This window comes from Anolis carolinensis, chromosome 1, assembly GCF_035594765.1.
Source record: "Anolis carolinensis isolate JA03-04 chromosome 1, rAnoCar3.1.pri, whole genome shotgun sequence".
In the NCBI taxonomy this organism is placed as follows: Eukaryota; Metazoa; Chordata; class Lepidosauria; order Squamata; family Dactyloidae; genus Anolis; species Anolis carolinensis.
In genome coordinates this window covers 339,012,561-339,026,386 of record NC_085841.1, presented here as the reverse complement: position 1 = coordinate 339,026,386, position 13,826 = coordinate 339,012,561, and the positions used below count along the sequence as shown (strand labels likewise).

The window sequence follows — 13,826 nt, the reverse complement described above, 5'->3', positions numbered from 1 at the left end:
GGACTTAAGGTATCTGTGCTTAATGAACAAAGCAACTGGGAAAAGCTTTGAAAGACTTGTTGAGCAGCTTGTGAATGGCTGACATTGTTATTTTTGGGCCACTTTGCCAAGATTATTATTAGGTGTTGTAAACTGGGCAACATGTTCCCTATGTAAATAGAGAGCAATGAATTTCTTCTCAGAACACAGTTGTGTTCATTTGTCCTGTAGAGGAAGTGAAGACAAAAAGGTTTTGCAAAGAAGGCACAGATCAATCCCATCTAATCCTGGTAACTGTTCTGAAGCAGATGTGAAGCCTATTACTGGGCATGTTGTCTCAGCTTACATCCATTTACTGACACCTATATCTGGCTTGGGTTAATTTATCTCAGTCAATAGATGACTACATGACTATTTTACCATCTGCTATAAGTCTGGTTTTCCCTGAGTTTCCACAAACTCACATTGAATTATGTCACACTGAAGTTTTTTGGAGATGATAACTTCTAGAAATCTTCCTGTTAGCACTGGAATATGGGAGAAATTTAGTTCTGAATGGAAACACAAATTCTTGTTCCAAGTTCCAGGAGTTGGCGCTTCAAGGATAGGGATCTCCTCTGGCCAGAAGGGTCTCAAGTGTAATATAAATAAGCCTATTGAGCCACACTTCCACTAAAGAGACCTGCTTGAGAGACCATTTGAGTCTTCAGCATGCGGCCCTTCTTATGTCTCATTTTTATTTTCCAAGGGAAGAGATTGGGAATCTCTTTTGGAAGCCACCTTGGGTCACACTGTATGAGAAAGGCAGAATACAAATAAATTAATTAAATAATATTTGTAATGTGAATAAGGTATGTTTTTAACTGCCCCATGAACACTGGTGTCATTTGCTATTCATAATATTATCTCCCTTGCCTTGTCGTACTGGGTTTATACATGAAGGCTGGCCTCCTGTTAGTGACATGCGAATGTCTAAGTCATATTATACATATAAAGTGAATTATTACACATAGAATAAAGGAATTTTCTGCTGCAATGGAAGGAAAGTTGCTCATATAGCACTTTGCATCACAAAACAGTATCATGTCACTGATGTGTTGCACACTGTTGCTATTTTGCATAGGGATTGTGCAGAGCTGGCAAAATATAGCTTCACATGCAGATATTTATGCAAGGTTGAGAGGATACGGGATTGCAATCAACATGGATACTTTCCATTTAGCCGTTTAGTTGTCCGAATGTATCTTCCCCTACGAGCCTACGAGAACTTTTAAGATTATCTGGGGAGGCCCTGCTTTTGATCTCACCCGCCTCACAAGTGCGGCTGGTGGGGACGAGAGACAGGGCCTTCTCAGTGGTGGCTCCTCAGCTGTGGAACTCCCTCCCCAGCGACATCCGGCAGGCTCCATCCCTTCTGGGGTTCAGAAAGAAACTGAAGACCTGGCTATGCACACAAGCGTTTAAAGAATAAGTCTTTACTGGCTTCGACTTGGTCTGGAATAAGGTTTTTGTACAAGGTCTGATGGACAAATGACATAAGCACTTTGCACTATTTTAAATTTTGTATATTGTATATTATAACTGTTTAAATGTCTATTTTATTGTATTATGGTGTATCAGCATAAATTGCCAGTCTGTAAGTCCCCTGAGTCCCCTCGGGTGAGAAGGGCGGGGTAGAAATGATAGAAATAAATAAATAATAAATTAGTTCACATCAGAAGACTATGGCTGGTTTTCTGGTAATGCTACATCCATCTTTTATTCACTCATTTTTCTTAAGAATTTACACAAACCATATTCCAGCTGTATGTTGACCTTGTTTCTCAGGCTTGATTTGTTGTGATACTTTCAATTCCAATTGTGGGGGATACTGTGACTTTGTTTAAATGCTTCTTTGATTGTACTTTCTATTCCTTTTCCGTCTGAATAACATTAGTGATAAACAGCTTCTCAGGAATGTTCTTTCAAAGGCTGTTCTGGTTTCCTGTTGCTTTTTCCTGTTGTGTCAAGTGTGGCTTTCCTAGTCATGAAAGAGTGTTGCTGCTTCCTTTGGCAACTTGAAATTATTGATCCCATCTGATATCCACTTCTTGGCAAGAGAAGGTTGGAATCAGTCCCTTAAATTATTTGATCCATGTTTTGAAAGCTGACTGCACCATTACTTTATCTAGGCCTTGCACTGCAATGCAGAAACCTTTCCCATTAAAATAGATGTGGCAGCCTAGGATTCAGAAAACTGTATCAGATGGAGTCCATGCAAATGTAAGAAAATTCCTGTATAATCAATTAATCACACTAGAGTTTTGATCCACTTTAAATCCACTTTAGGGAGGAGCCTTTAAATAGCTCAGCCAGACAGGTCCTGGGTCTCACCAAACTACGAACCTCAGAATTCTGCAAGAGGCAGAAACCGGATTTAAAGCGGATAAATGTTCAAGTGTGATGAGATGAGTGAATTCTTTCTTGTTAGGAAATCAACAGAAACATATTAATTCAAAAGTACTTTTATTGTTGTGAAGTTGGATCCATTTATTAAAAATAAATCTTATAAACAATCAATCTGTTCTATACATATATCTATGTATACACAAGTGTACACACATTTAGCTACAGACCTTGCTCTACAACCAGAGTTTTCAGCAGTTAATGACATTATGCTATATTACATACCACACACTGCTCGATAATGTGTTTTAGTTCATTAAGGTCTGATTCATAATACCTGGACCCCTTTTACAAGAGTCAGCTAGTGCATCCAGACATAACAAAATTGAAAAAGGATTCTTTACTAATGTTTTATTGAGTTCACAAAGATCAAGTCCCTCGCACAGTTGACTAGGAGTGCTGCTTGGCTTGGCGCTCCCGTGCTTGTTGTTTAATGTAGTGGGTTGTCAGTGGAGATGGGAAAGGATTCATCCAAGCTTTCTCTGAGATTGTCAACCTCCCTCAGAGAATCACTCATTTCAAAGTCAGCGTTGCATGTGGTCGAACTGCATGTTGGTGTCAACATGCATGACGTTTCCAGCTTCCCATCTGTCACTGCAATGGAGGACAGGTCTGATTCAACATGCACAGGCTCATGGACCTCTGTGGCATTTTCATCCTGGGTTTCTAACCCCCGGAAATGTTCACTGCACGCAGGGGACTCTCTTGCTAGAATATCCATTGCCTTTAAGAGCTCCTCATTCTTTGCCAGCTCACTTTCTCCTTGAGCTTCATTGGGAAGTTGGAGACGTTTGGCTGCTTTGTTCTCTAGCAGGCCATACTTGTTCGATCTCCTTGAAGATGGCTCTTTCTTGTTGCAGCCCAAGTCTATTTTCAGTATTTCCAGCAGATGGCGCATTTTAGTCTAATATTTAAAGGAAGAAATAATACAGATGTGATGTGTGACCACCTTCAAACTGCCTGTTAAAATTTCAGGGTTTAGAAAACAAGAATAATAAAAAAACATACTGCTGAGGAAACTGGTAGGGTTTTTTTTTTACTGTCTAGAAACTAATCAATGGGCAGTTTTGGAAAACTAGGTGGGACAGTCAGGTTGATACCCAAGAACCGGTTGCAGAGCATTTCAAATTCCCCAGACATTGGAATATGGGACTTACAAGTGGTGGTTCTTAAACAGAAGTTTAAAAGGAAAATAGGAAAGAAATACAGCTACATGGAGGAATTTTTGCAAATTCTAATCCATTAGCAAAAGTATGAACCAAGGGCTCTTCTAGACAGCGCCAAAATCCCAGGGCCTGATAGCGGGTCCACATACAGATCTGTCAGTCCTGCTGTCCTCACAGCCTTCCTCTGTAGCGGATCAAGATGGAGAGTAGACAGGGGATATCCGGGAGAATGTTTAAAAAAAAAAAATAATAATAATCCCTCTGTTATGCGCTGGATTGTACATGTGCACATATGAATATCTTAATATAAACACAAACAGACTGAATCACATATGTGCATATCAGGTCCAGTGCATAACGGAGGGAATAAAAAAATAATAACTTCAGTCGGATCTCTCTCTTCTCCCAATTGTTAACACAACTTCTGTTTAAGATTGTAAAGTGTAAAATAAAGAGTTTCAGAGAGTTATAATTGCTTTCCATTGAATCACCTGTGTGTTCATTTGACAACCCAATCACCTGATCAACTGTTTCAGGCTTTTTAAAAGTGCACGTGCATTGGAGCAGTCTACACGGGGAAGGGAAGGAAAGCACATGTTTTGCATGACAATATACATATACAGTCATGCAAAGGTGCGCTTTTTTCAGACCGAATCACATTTTAAGCGCACCTTTTAAATAGATGTTTCTTACCTCTTAGCCTGATTCGTCCCGCAGTATGGTTAAACGTTGTTTTAGCCACCCCCTTTTAACTGGTTACTTCCATGTTTTACAGCATGCGTAGAAGGGCCCCTAGACAATGATTTCTTGGCACAATATAGTTAGGTCCTGACAACTGCACACACTGAAGGATTCTCTTCAGAGAACATTTTTACCCCAAGGAGACTGACTTCTGCCTGAATCTGCCTTCCTGTTTCCCAGATTAGTAAAAATATATTTGTACACAGGACATACATACCTCATTCAGATGACGTTTGTTTTGTTCTATGTGACGCTCAAACAACATTTCCAAAGCCCTTTTAAAAATGGAAATGTTTTGAAAAGGTGTTACTCAGAAATGTCACTTTTCAAAAGCAAACTACAAAAAATGCTTAAAAACTGAGTATGAGAGTTGGCAGAACCAATTCTACATCCAGTGATGAATAGCATCTCTGGAATTATTGCCACCCATTATAGGCTCACCCTGCTGTGAATCTTATGTTATAATTCTTTTATAATTTGCAGTTCCTGGTTTCTACATGTTGATTTGGGTATTTTGGAGATGACCTTGAAGATGAAGAATCATAGAAGCAAACTCAATGATAAAGGTATTTCCTAATTTATGGTTGCCTCTAGCTCTGGCAGCAAAATGTTACCAGGACAAAAGCACATAAATTCACCTTGATTTTGAAAGCACTTCAGTATGTGGCCTACATTTGTATCTTCTCTAGAAACTGTAATTTATTCCTAAAATTAGAATCCTCTCATCTATAAACACTGCAGACAAAACGGAGTAAGAACTGATAAAAATATTTTAGCTGCAGATAACTAAAGTAGAACTGAAGATCATATATGAATATATTTATTTATTATTTACTTTGTTTTATATCCCGCCGCCTCTCCTTCATTGAGAGACTCAGAGTGGCTCACATACGGCAGCCGTTCGATGCCATTCAACATAACTAGCATCATATTCAAAATACATATAAAATGTAAAACTGAATATATAAAATGTGCAATCAATAAAATACAATAAATGAAGTCGTTTTCATTGTCTTCTAACATCTGGTTTATTTTGCTAGTTCCTTCTTCTGCAAAATAGCCTACTGCACCTGGTATTCATTCATGGTCTTCCATACAAGTATTAACTTATTTGTTAGAAAACTGCCCTTTAATGGTCTCATTTCAATTCCCAAGTACATGCAATACAAATATGCCTTCAATGCAACAATTCAAATTTTAAAAAGAAACTCAAATATACCCAACCTGTTGGAAAACAATCCGAGTCTGAGAATTTCATCTGTTATGTCCTGGATAAAACTTAAATACATAAGTTCTTCTTCCCTATACAGAAAACAAAATAACTGCTTTTAGCACACATGCAGTTATTTATCCTATAAGTTATTTATCAGATATAAGAAAGGGATGCAAAACAGCTTAGAATAGAGATCAGACAAACATTAATCATTAGGAACAAAACACATTTGTTTAGCTTTAAAAGTGACTGCATCAAAATACGGAAGGAGATATTGGCTGGTATCTTGTTTGTGATATATGAAAGCATAAATCCATCTAATTCATAAATCCATCTTTGTTGGTCACTATGGAGGTTAGTGTTCTCTTCCACCTTTTGCAATGACAAAAGCTTCCCCGAACTCAAAGTTACACTCCGTTTAGTTGCATTTCAATGTTCCCTTTTTGTATGTTTTGAATTATATTGTTCTTTTAAAATTGCCAGCGCCTTTGGAAATAGTCATCATCATCAAATAATAACATCCAGAAAAACTGGAGATGACAAACATTACCTTAATAGAGGCATTCCTCTTTCCCCTCACACGAAGGAATGCATGTTCCAGGATAACGCTTTGTCTAAGACTAAGCATACCCTTTTACTTTAAAATAATTATGTTTATATTCCAAATTCACACATTAGGCAATGAAACCCCGTATTACTTAGAGGTACGATGTTAAATATGTCTAGTTAGAAGAAAGCCACAATGTGTCCAGTGATACCTACTCCCAGATAAATATGAACATGTACAGAATTTAAAAGTTCTATAATGAGACAACTTTTTTCCTTATAGTGCCCAGGTTAATTATGCTACATGTGAGAAGTGATGCTCTATTTCTGTGTTTAAACTTTAATTGCTCAACACAACAATAGATGGGAGCACTTGCCTGGCCACTCTGAAGGCAAACAAATGTCACACCGGTTAGCTTTCCCTCACTTTTTACTGCATAAATGGGGATAAATGAAGACAAGTGGCCTAACACATTGTAGGCTAGCAAAACTGAACAGATCGCCTTAAAATAGACCAGTGTCACCCAACTTTCTTTTCTCCTACCTATCCATTTTAAATTGGCTGCCCTAATGTCTGACAGAAGACAAAATCCTGTTAGTCGTATAAAATCTATTGCTGAACAATAGGTTAACATTTGGTAAATCCAACTTGTTCAGTGAGACTACTTGACTCTAATATTAGGGTTTAAGCCGCTGTATGACTGAAGTATTTGCCTAGTTCACATGCAAGGTGAGTATTCCAGCAGCATAGAAGATACTTCATTGTATGCACCTGGCACGGGGCCTAAAACAACATTTTTTATTACTTCAGCTATTTTAATTATTTTTATAAGCACATCTAATGAAACCAGACAACACATTTCAAGTAACAGGAAAATAATTTAATGGCTCAGGCGCATGCAGATGCAAACTAATGTACTACATACAAAATGCTTAATAGAAGGAATCAGTCAGCAGAATGCAAATCTGTTAATGTGCTGCTAAATTTCCTTCTACAAAAACAGCAGTGTCTTTCGAAGACTTGCCTTGAGTGAAGAGTGTTAAGCATCACAAACACCTTATATAGCTTTGGCACACATTTTTTTCTGCATTTGGCATTCATTGCTTAGATTTGGAAAGCTTCCAGCTACTTGGAATTCTGTTCAGATTTTCTGTTAGTACCTTTGGTACAGCGGAAAGGAAATGCATTCCTAAAGCACCTTCAAAGGATTGGGGAATAATTTTCCCACCTACAGAATGATTCTGAAGGGCACAAAGGGAAAGAAAGCAACTGCCTGATCTAAAAAATTAAGTTATCAATGGCTATTAGTTAGACAAGTTACATCCAGCATCACAGGCAGTATACCCTTCTGTGCCACTTGCTAGTGAACACAGGGACAAAAATGCATATTGCATCCTGCTTGCAGATTTCCCATAAACCAGTGGTTTCTAAATGTTGACCCTCCAGCTGTTTGGGACATCAACTCCAAGAATTCCTGCTATTTGGCAAAGTTGGCTGGGGCTTCTGAGAGTTGAAGTCCAAAGCATCTGAAGGATTAACGTTTGGTTATAATAAGGACAGAATAAAGGACTAGAGTTCATCCATCTAACCCAACATGGCTGTTCTTAAACTGCCACAAGTCAATGGCAAAGATGACTTAGGGCTCAACACCATCTCCTTCCGTTAGCTAACATGTGTGTGACATGCGGTAGCATGGTGACACTCTTTTCCATGTGATGAAGGAGCAGGATTACCTTCTCCTCTATAAAAAACAGATGACGAACAGTCCATATCTATTCCTAATCATGCTGAGGTATAAATAGTTCAAGATCTGTCTTGCAAAGAAGCATGTATGTGAGTGTAAAACTACAACTGCAATAGTGATACATGTATATTTCCTTGCTTTCCCTCTGATATCTCCGTATGACATCTGAATTGGTTTTTACTTCCCTTGGCTGTTGTCTTATGGGTATGTTTTTCTCAGAGAAGGGGATGCACCTTTGTGTCCTCAAAGTGCAGAAAGAAAATAAAACAAAAGGATGAGAATTAGAGAGCTCCACATTGGAGCACACACAGTTTAAACCAATCATCCAGGTATGGAAATTCAAGTTTGTGGTTTCTTGTATCCTTAAATCAAGCGTGAGCTCTTTTCAAAAGATATCTCCTCTTGCTCTGTGCATCAAAAAGGCATCTAAGGAAGAGGAGGAAAACTTAAGAGGAAAAGAGCAGCACCAAGAATTTCTAGTGACAAAAAGCTTGCAACATGCAAACAAGTTTTGTAATGAACTTAAAGCAGACATGGGCAACTTTTGACAACTCTGAAAGTTGCTGAACACCTGCCATTCTCCACCACTGGCTATGTTTAAGTAGATGTAGATGAGAGCTGCTGTCTACATCTAGAGAACCATAAGCTGCTGATCTCCTGTCAGATGGCACTTTGATAACTCCTTCACTTTACAATATTAGCATTATGGCAAATAAATAGTTTACTACGGTGTTTTGAGTGCTGGATTAAGACACTGGGAGACTACAGTTTGAAATTCCATTCAATTATAGAAACCCACTGGTTGATTTTGGGGAAGGCATTCTCTCAGCTTCAGAAGAATGTAAAAGCAGACCCCCTCTAAACAATTTCTGCACAAAAAACCCTGTTAAGGATGGCAACAACCTGGCAGCATACAATAACCTAGGATATACATTACTTTCAGGCTATTGTGGTGCTCCCCTCACAAGCATTCTTATGTTTCTTCACATCCCCCTTATTTTAATCTTTCTCATTGGCCTTACAGAGCCTTTCAGTTTGCTCTCTCTACTCAGTCACTTACTTGATCAGGCAGCAGGACCTTGCCTTTGTTTATTAACTGTTAAAACTGCTTCTGAGCCCTGCAGAGGAAAATGCTATAGAAAGCTCCCAGAGACCCTTTGAAGATCTGAATGTTCCCAACCTGTTTGCAACATTGACTTCACTTGCTGGAGAAGGTTAGGAAAGTCTGATCCCTAAATGATATAGAGTTACAGATAGGTTTTTACAGCACTGAAATTAACTGATGTGTTTAAAAACACAATAATTCTGAGGTGCATATTCCTAGAGTTCCTTTGGCTTCCATGCTAGGTATCAGATGTCTTTAGTAACAAACACTGGCCAGCCTCCTGTTGGAGAATTACAAATATGAAACCTATGGTAATATATTCTTAAGTGCTACCATGGGTGACCATTCGTGTCCAAGGATTGCCTTTTAGCAGTAGAATCTTGACAGTGCAGGCATGTAGCCAGGGGAGGTGCTTGAGGGGCTTCGCCCCCCCCCCAGAAATTCTTAGGGTGGTCTGCGAGAAGGCCTTACATTTATTATTTAAACTGTTATGTTTATTCATATCATGATCTGATCACCATGCTCAATATATCCCATATGCATAGGGGTATTAGGATAACCATACAAAAGGTTTGCTAGGATAGACCCTCTCCTGCTCAGACTCAGCCCCCCCCCCTCCCCCAAACCAAAATCCCAGCCCCTCCCAAAACAAAATCCTGGCTACGGGCCTGTGGTAGTAGATCCATAAATGACCATGAAGACTTATTTTGGATCCACATGGTCTTTCACACATAGGTTTCCAGATGTGTTACATACTGATGGTCACAACTTAGCCCCTACTTCAGATAGCTGCTTTTCAACTGACAGGGAAATTGACTCCTGTTGATCCAAGCAGATGCTTATCAGTGAGTGAGGGAGTGGAAATGGGTTGGAGGTGGGGGGAGGTCAGGGCATTGTAGTCATAGTGCTACTATAAGGGGACCATGAGTTCCATCAATTATCTTTATTGCTGTAGATTTAATTTATTTCTGAAACTCTAATGTTGAAATAAAAATGTTACTTACTCTGCCTGGATTTTTCTTATTGCTTGGCGCTGTGCAGAGCCTGGAGAAGTCACTCTGAAAAAAAAACTGCAAAATTAAGAGACTGATCTATTCTTAGAAGATGCCATGGTTTTATACACCTCTATCTCATATGTAGACTAAGCATATGGAAGATGTCAAACTGAATGTATGGACACTGGGCAAGACCATAGAGACAGGCCCAGCATGCACACACTCTGGTGTACGTGTTTAGTCTGCACATAGAGATAACCATTAAAGTAATCTCTATGATGTTAGCATTATTCTATGACTTTAATCATTATTAATCTAGCACATAATTAAAAAAAATATTTTGGTCATGCTCCTGTGAGTTCCCTGCTGGATACAGCTAGCTGCTGTAAGAGAATGGTATTTCCCAGAATGTCTTCAGAAGATGAAATTACCAGCTGCCAAGATTTTTCAACCTATAGCTTGTTTCTATTGTGCTTACTTTATTATGTAGAAGACCCAGCACCATTTGTCAAATATATCCCCTCTGTATTTAAGCAGGGCTATATGACACAGGTCCAAAAGTAGCAAGCATTTGAGGGATCATGAGACAGAGCTCTGGTTATCTCCTTTAACAGATGTTATTGCAGACAGTCAAAAGTTTGGCCTTTAACTAAAAAAAGTACATTATTTTCGCAAGCCTTTGAATTTACATTGACTCTAGATTTTACAGTCTGCCTACCATACAGTTCATGTTTATGAAAACACCACCTGCTAAATCTATTTTATATTGCTATCTTTGCCATTAAAGCTGTGCACAGCCCGCATAAAGACACAGTGGGCAGGAAACATTACCTTGCACCAAGCAAAACATACCATATGTATATATGTATGTTTACATTTGTGTGTGTGAATATTTCCCCTGCATGTACCTTGGTGAAGAAACAGTGCTCACTTTTTCAGGCTCTATATCTTCTACCTATAACACAAGAAAACAATCAGATTAGGAGTAGATATCCAGAAAAGTCATTAATGGGTATGGGAGGGAGAGGAAGAGGAGCTATGTCCATAAAGAAAAGGGCTACATATATATAAATGTAAATCTAAAGAGCAAGGAGCTAAGTGCTGACCAATTGCTTGTTTCCTTGGTACATATCCAGTGTTTTTCATTTTCTTGTATGTCGCTTTTAACACAAATGACTGTCTTTCTACTGAAATGGTTTTAGCAGGCACAAGATATGGATTCACTAAAAATAGTCTGAACTACTAAAAATTACCTCACAACCTCTGAGGATGCCTGCTATAGACGTGGGTGAAACATCAGGAGAGAATACTTCTGGAACATGGCCATACAGTCCGGAAAACATACAACAACCCCATAGTCTGAACTATTCTACATTTGTTGCAAAAAGAAAAAGAAAAAAGACTGCATCTTATAAGGACTTTTCCTTAGTGGAGAAATCATGGAATGCACCCTTCCCTTGTCCTTGTAATAAGAAAAACTCGGAAAGTACTGTGAGAGAATCTGACTACCTCCTCTACTCAGGCCCACATACTCCTGGCTCCAGTCACTCCCATTAAGAGCCCCCAACTCACTGTTGCTAGCAGCCCACCGAGGAAGAATTGCTATCTAATCCTGTGGTAGTATATAATCATTATCAAATACAACTCAGTGTATCCACAACACCTATTTTGGATCCTTCTCTTTAATTGTGTTGGCATCACAGTACTTGCTGTGCTAAATACTGACAATCAGTCAATGCTGTACAAGTACTAAAACAAGAATACTGGTGCTCTCTGACCTTAGAATACACTCACAAAAGTATATAAGTAAGAGCTGCAATCCTTCACATTTTTACTCCTGAGGTCGCTACTGAAATCAGTCAGCTATATACAAAACTACGGTATGTTGTAAACAGTGCTTAGTATGACAGGCTGAAGTGGTAGAGGATAAAGCTACATTTCACTCTGGCTACAATTAGGCAGATTATTGCATTAACAGCATTAAGGAAATAAAACTAAAAATATCACCTACCTCCTTTATGATCTTCTTAAAGTTTCCCACATCGTCTTCAGATGCTTCCAATTCAATGTGAAAGCTAAAAAAAACCCAGCAGCAGTAATAATGAGAGCTTTTGTAAAATTAATAATATACCATTTCTTGAACCCAATTATTAGATAATATAAACCCTTTGTTCCTGTAGTTATATGTGACAATCTCAGCCATGTGTCACTTGTGCAATGAAGAAAAAACTCATTGGTGGATAAGACATCTATATAAATATCAATCTGTTTATACCTGAGAAACTGCAACAAAAGAATGGTAACCAGGGAATAATAACAGCTGCTATGATACAGCTATGGCACCCACAGATTTAAGAGATGCATTCATAGCTGGATCTAACCCTTTTCAGAGTGATGGACATTAAATTCAATAGATCTGCAGCCCAAATTACCATGCAATTTCAATTCTATGTTATTATTTTCTAACCAATTGGTAGCAATGGTTCTGAGATTGTTCAACAACCCTTCACAATGGCAGGAGCAAACAATATCAGATTTCAGAAGATGCTGAGGACTGAAAGTAGAACTGGAAATTGAGGAAAATTGTCACCTTGCTGCCTTCCCCAGTAGCAAACCTCCATAGGACTATAGTTTTCTCTATGTATAGAAATTATTTAATTCCAACAGACAGATCTAAATCTAGACTTAAACAACAATAACAATGGCAACATAATCCAAAGAACCTTTCTGAATTCAAACTATTCTAACTGAAGTATACTGATGACATCTTTATCTGTTGGACTCATAGAGGAGAATAATTTGAGAAGTTCTACCACAATTTCAACAACATTCGCATCAGTCTTAGACTGGAATAACCCCCACAAAAACTTGAAGCCCATCTGCTCTGATCCACATGAGAGAGATAGTAAGTTCTGAGAATTACAATAAATGTTGTTTTCCAACCTAAAAGACACCAAATCAAGTTGAAACAATCAACAAGGCAAAATGAATACATGGGATTAATCTGTTTCAGGAATGTTTTAAAATGACAGCACCACATTAGCTTTGAGCCTAGACAACTCAACCACATCAGATACAAGCAATTCTGAAGAATATTACTACCTGCTCAAGGACTCTAGTTGATAGGCCTTTAGCTATGTAAAGACAGACCAACTATTTCAAATTACTATTAATCTACATTAGGAGATATAATATGGATAAGAAGACAAGAAAATAGCTTGTCACAAATTCCAGATGCCAATACAGGCCCCTCCTCTATGTGGACAGTGATATCACAGGGTCATTAACATCTTTAGAGATCCTTTTGCTTGCTCATCCTTTATACAGCCTGTCTCAAACTTTTTGCCCTGGAAGAACCCTTGAAATCCAATTAACATGAGAATAGGTGTGCACATGGTACAGTGGGTGGAAACATTTTAATATGGGGGGAGTGCTCTTCCTGCCCCATGCCATAGTCCCACAGTGAGCACAATAAGAAAGCTGACTGAATTTGGGATATAAAGAATATTAACACATTTTCTCATCCTTGACAAGAAAGGCTGTCTGAAAACATTAAGGCAACCACTTAAAAGGCCACTATATAAGATTTTGGTACCTGAAGCAGAGTAAAAGCAGCAGTCCTTGGCTTTAACTGTTTATTTTTTAAACAAAAAAGCTGAATCCTGCATTTGACATACATAAATATAAATCCTTTTATATTTATTGCACAAATAAATATTAAGTTGCTCCTCTACTCTCCAGATTTGCAGTAAAGAGCTAGCGCATGCTCCTATTGCTATTGTAGTGGCAGAGGAAAGGAGGATGGTTACTGGGAGGCATGGAGTCACCTTGGCAGGATTTGACAGAAGCAAGAAGAAAGGAGCAGCCATCTCCCCTTCAGATCTCAAGTAT

The 13,826-nt window shown here is 38.5% G+C and overlaps 1 protein-coding gene across 2 annotated transcripts in view; it reads right to left on the bottom strand.

Moving 5' to 3' along the window:
* Positions 1-2,467: 2,467 nt before the first annotated feature.
* The window catches only part of spata7 (spermatogenesis associated 7), a 48,636-nt gene continuing 37,277 nt past the window's right edge, over positions 2,468-13,826 (bottom strand). For both annotated transcript variants that reach the window (XM_008116311.3, XM_062968380.1), the window contains 6 exons: positions 11,947-12,010; positions 10,844-10,890; positions 9,945-9,998; positions 5,556-5,633; positions 4,549-4,606; positions 2,468-3,328 (listed from right to left, as the gene is read on the bottom strand). In XM_008116311.3, coding sequence (XP_008114518.2) covers positions 2,855-3,328; positions 4,549-4,606; positions 5,556-5,633; positions 9,945-9,998; positions 10,844-10,890; positions 11,947-12,010 — 775 coding nt within the window. In that variant the 3' untranslated portion in view covers positions 2,468-2,854. The remainder of the gene's footprint in view (positions 3,329-4,548; positions 4,607-5,555; positions 5,634-9,944; positions 9,999-10,843; positions 10,891-11,946; positions 12,011-13,826) is intronic.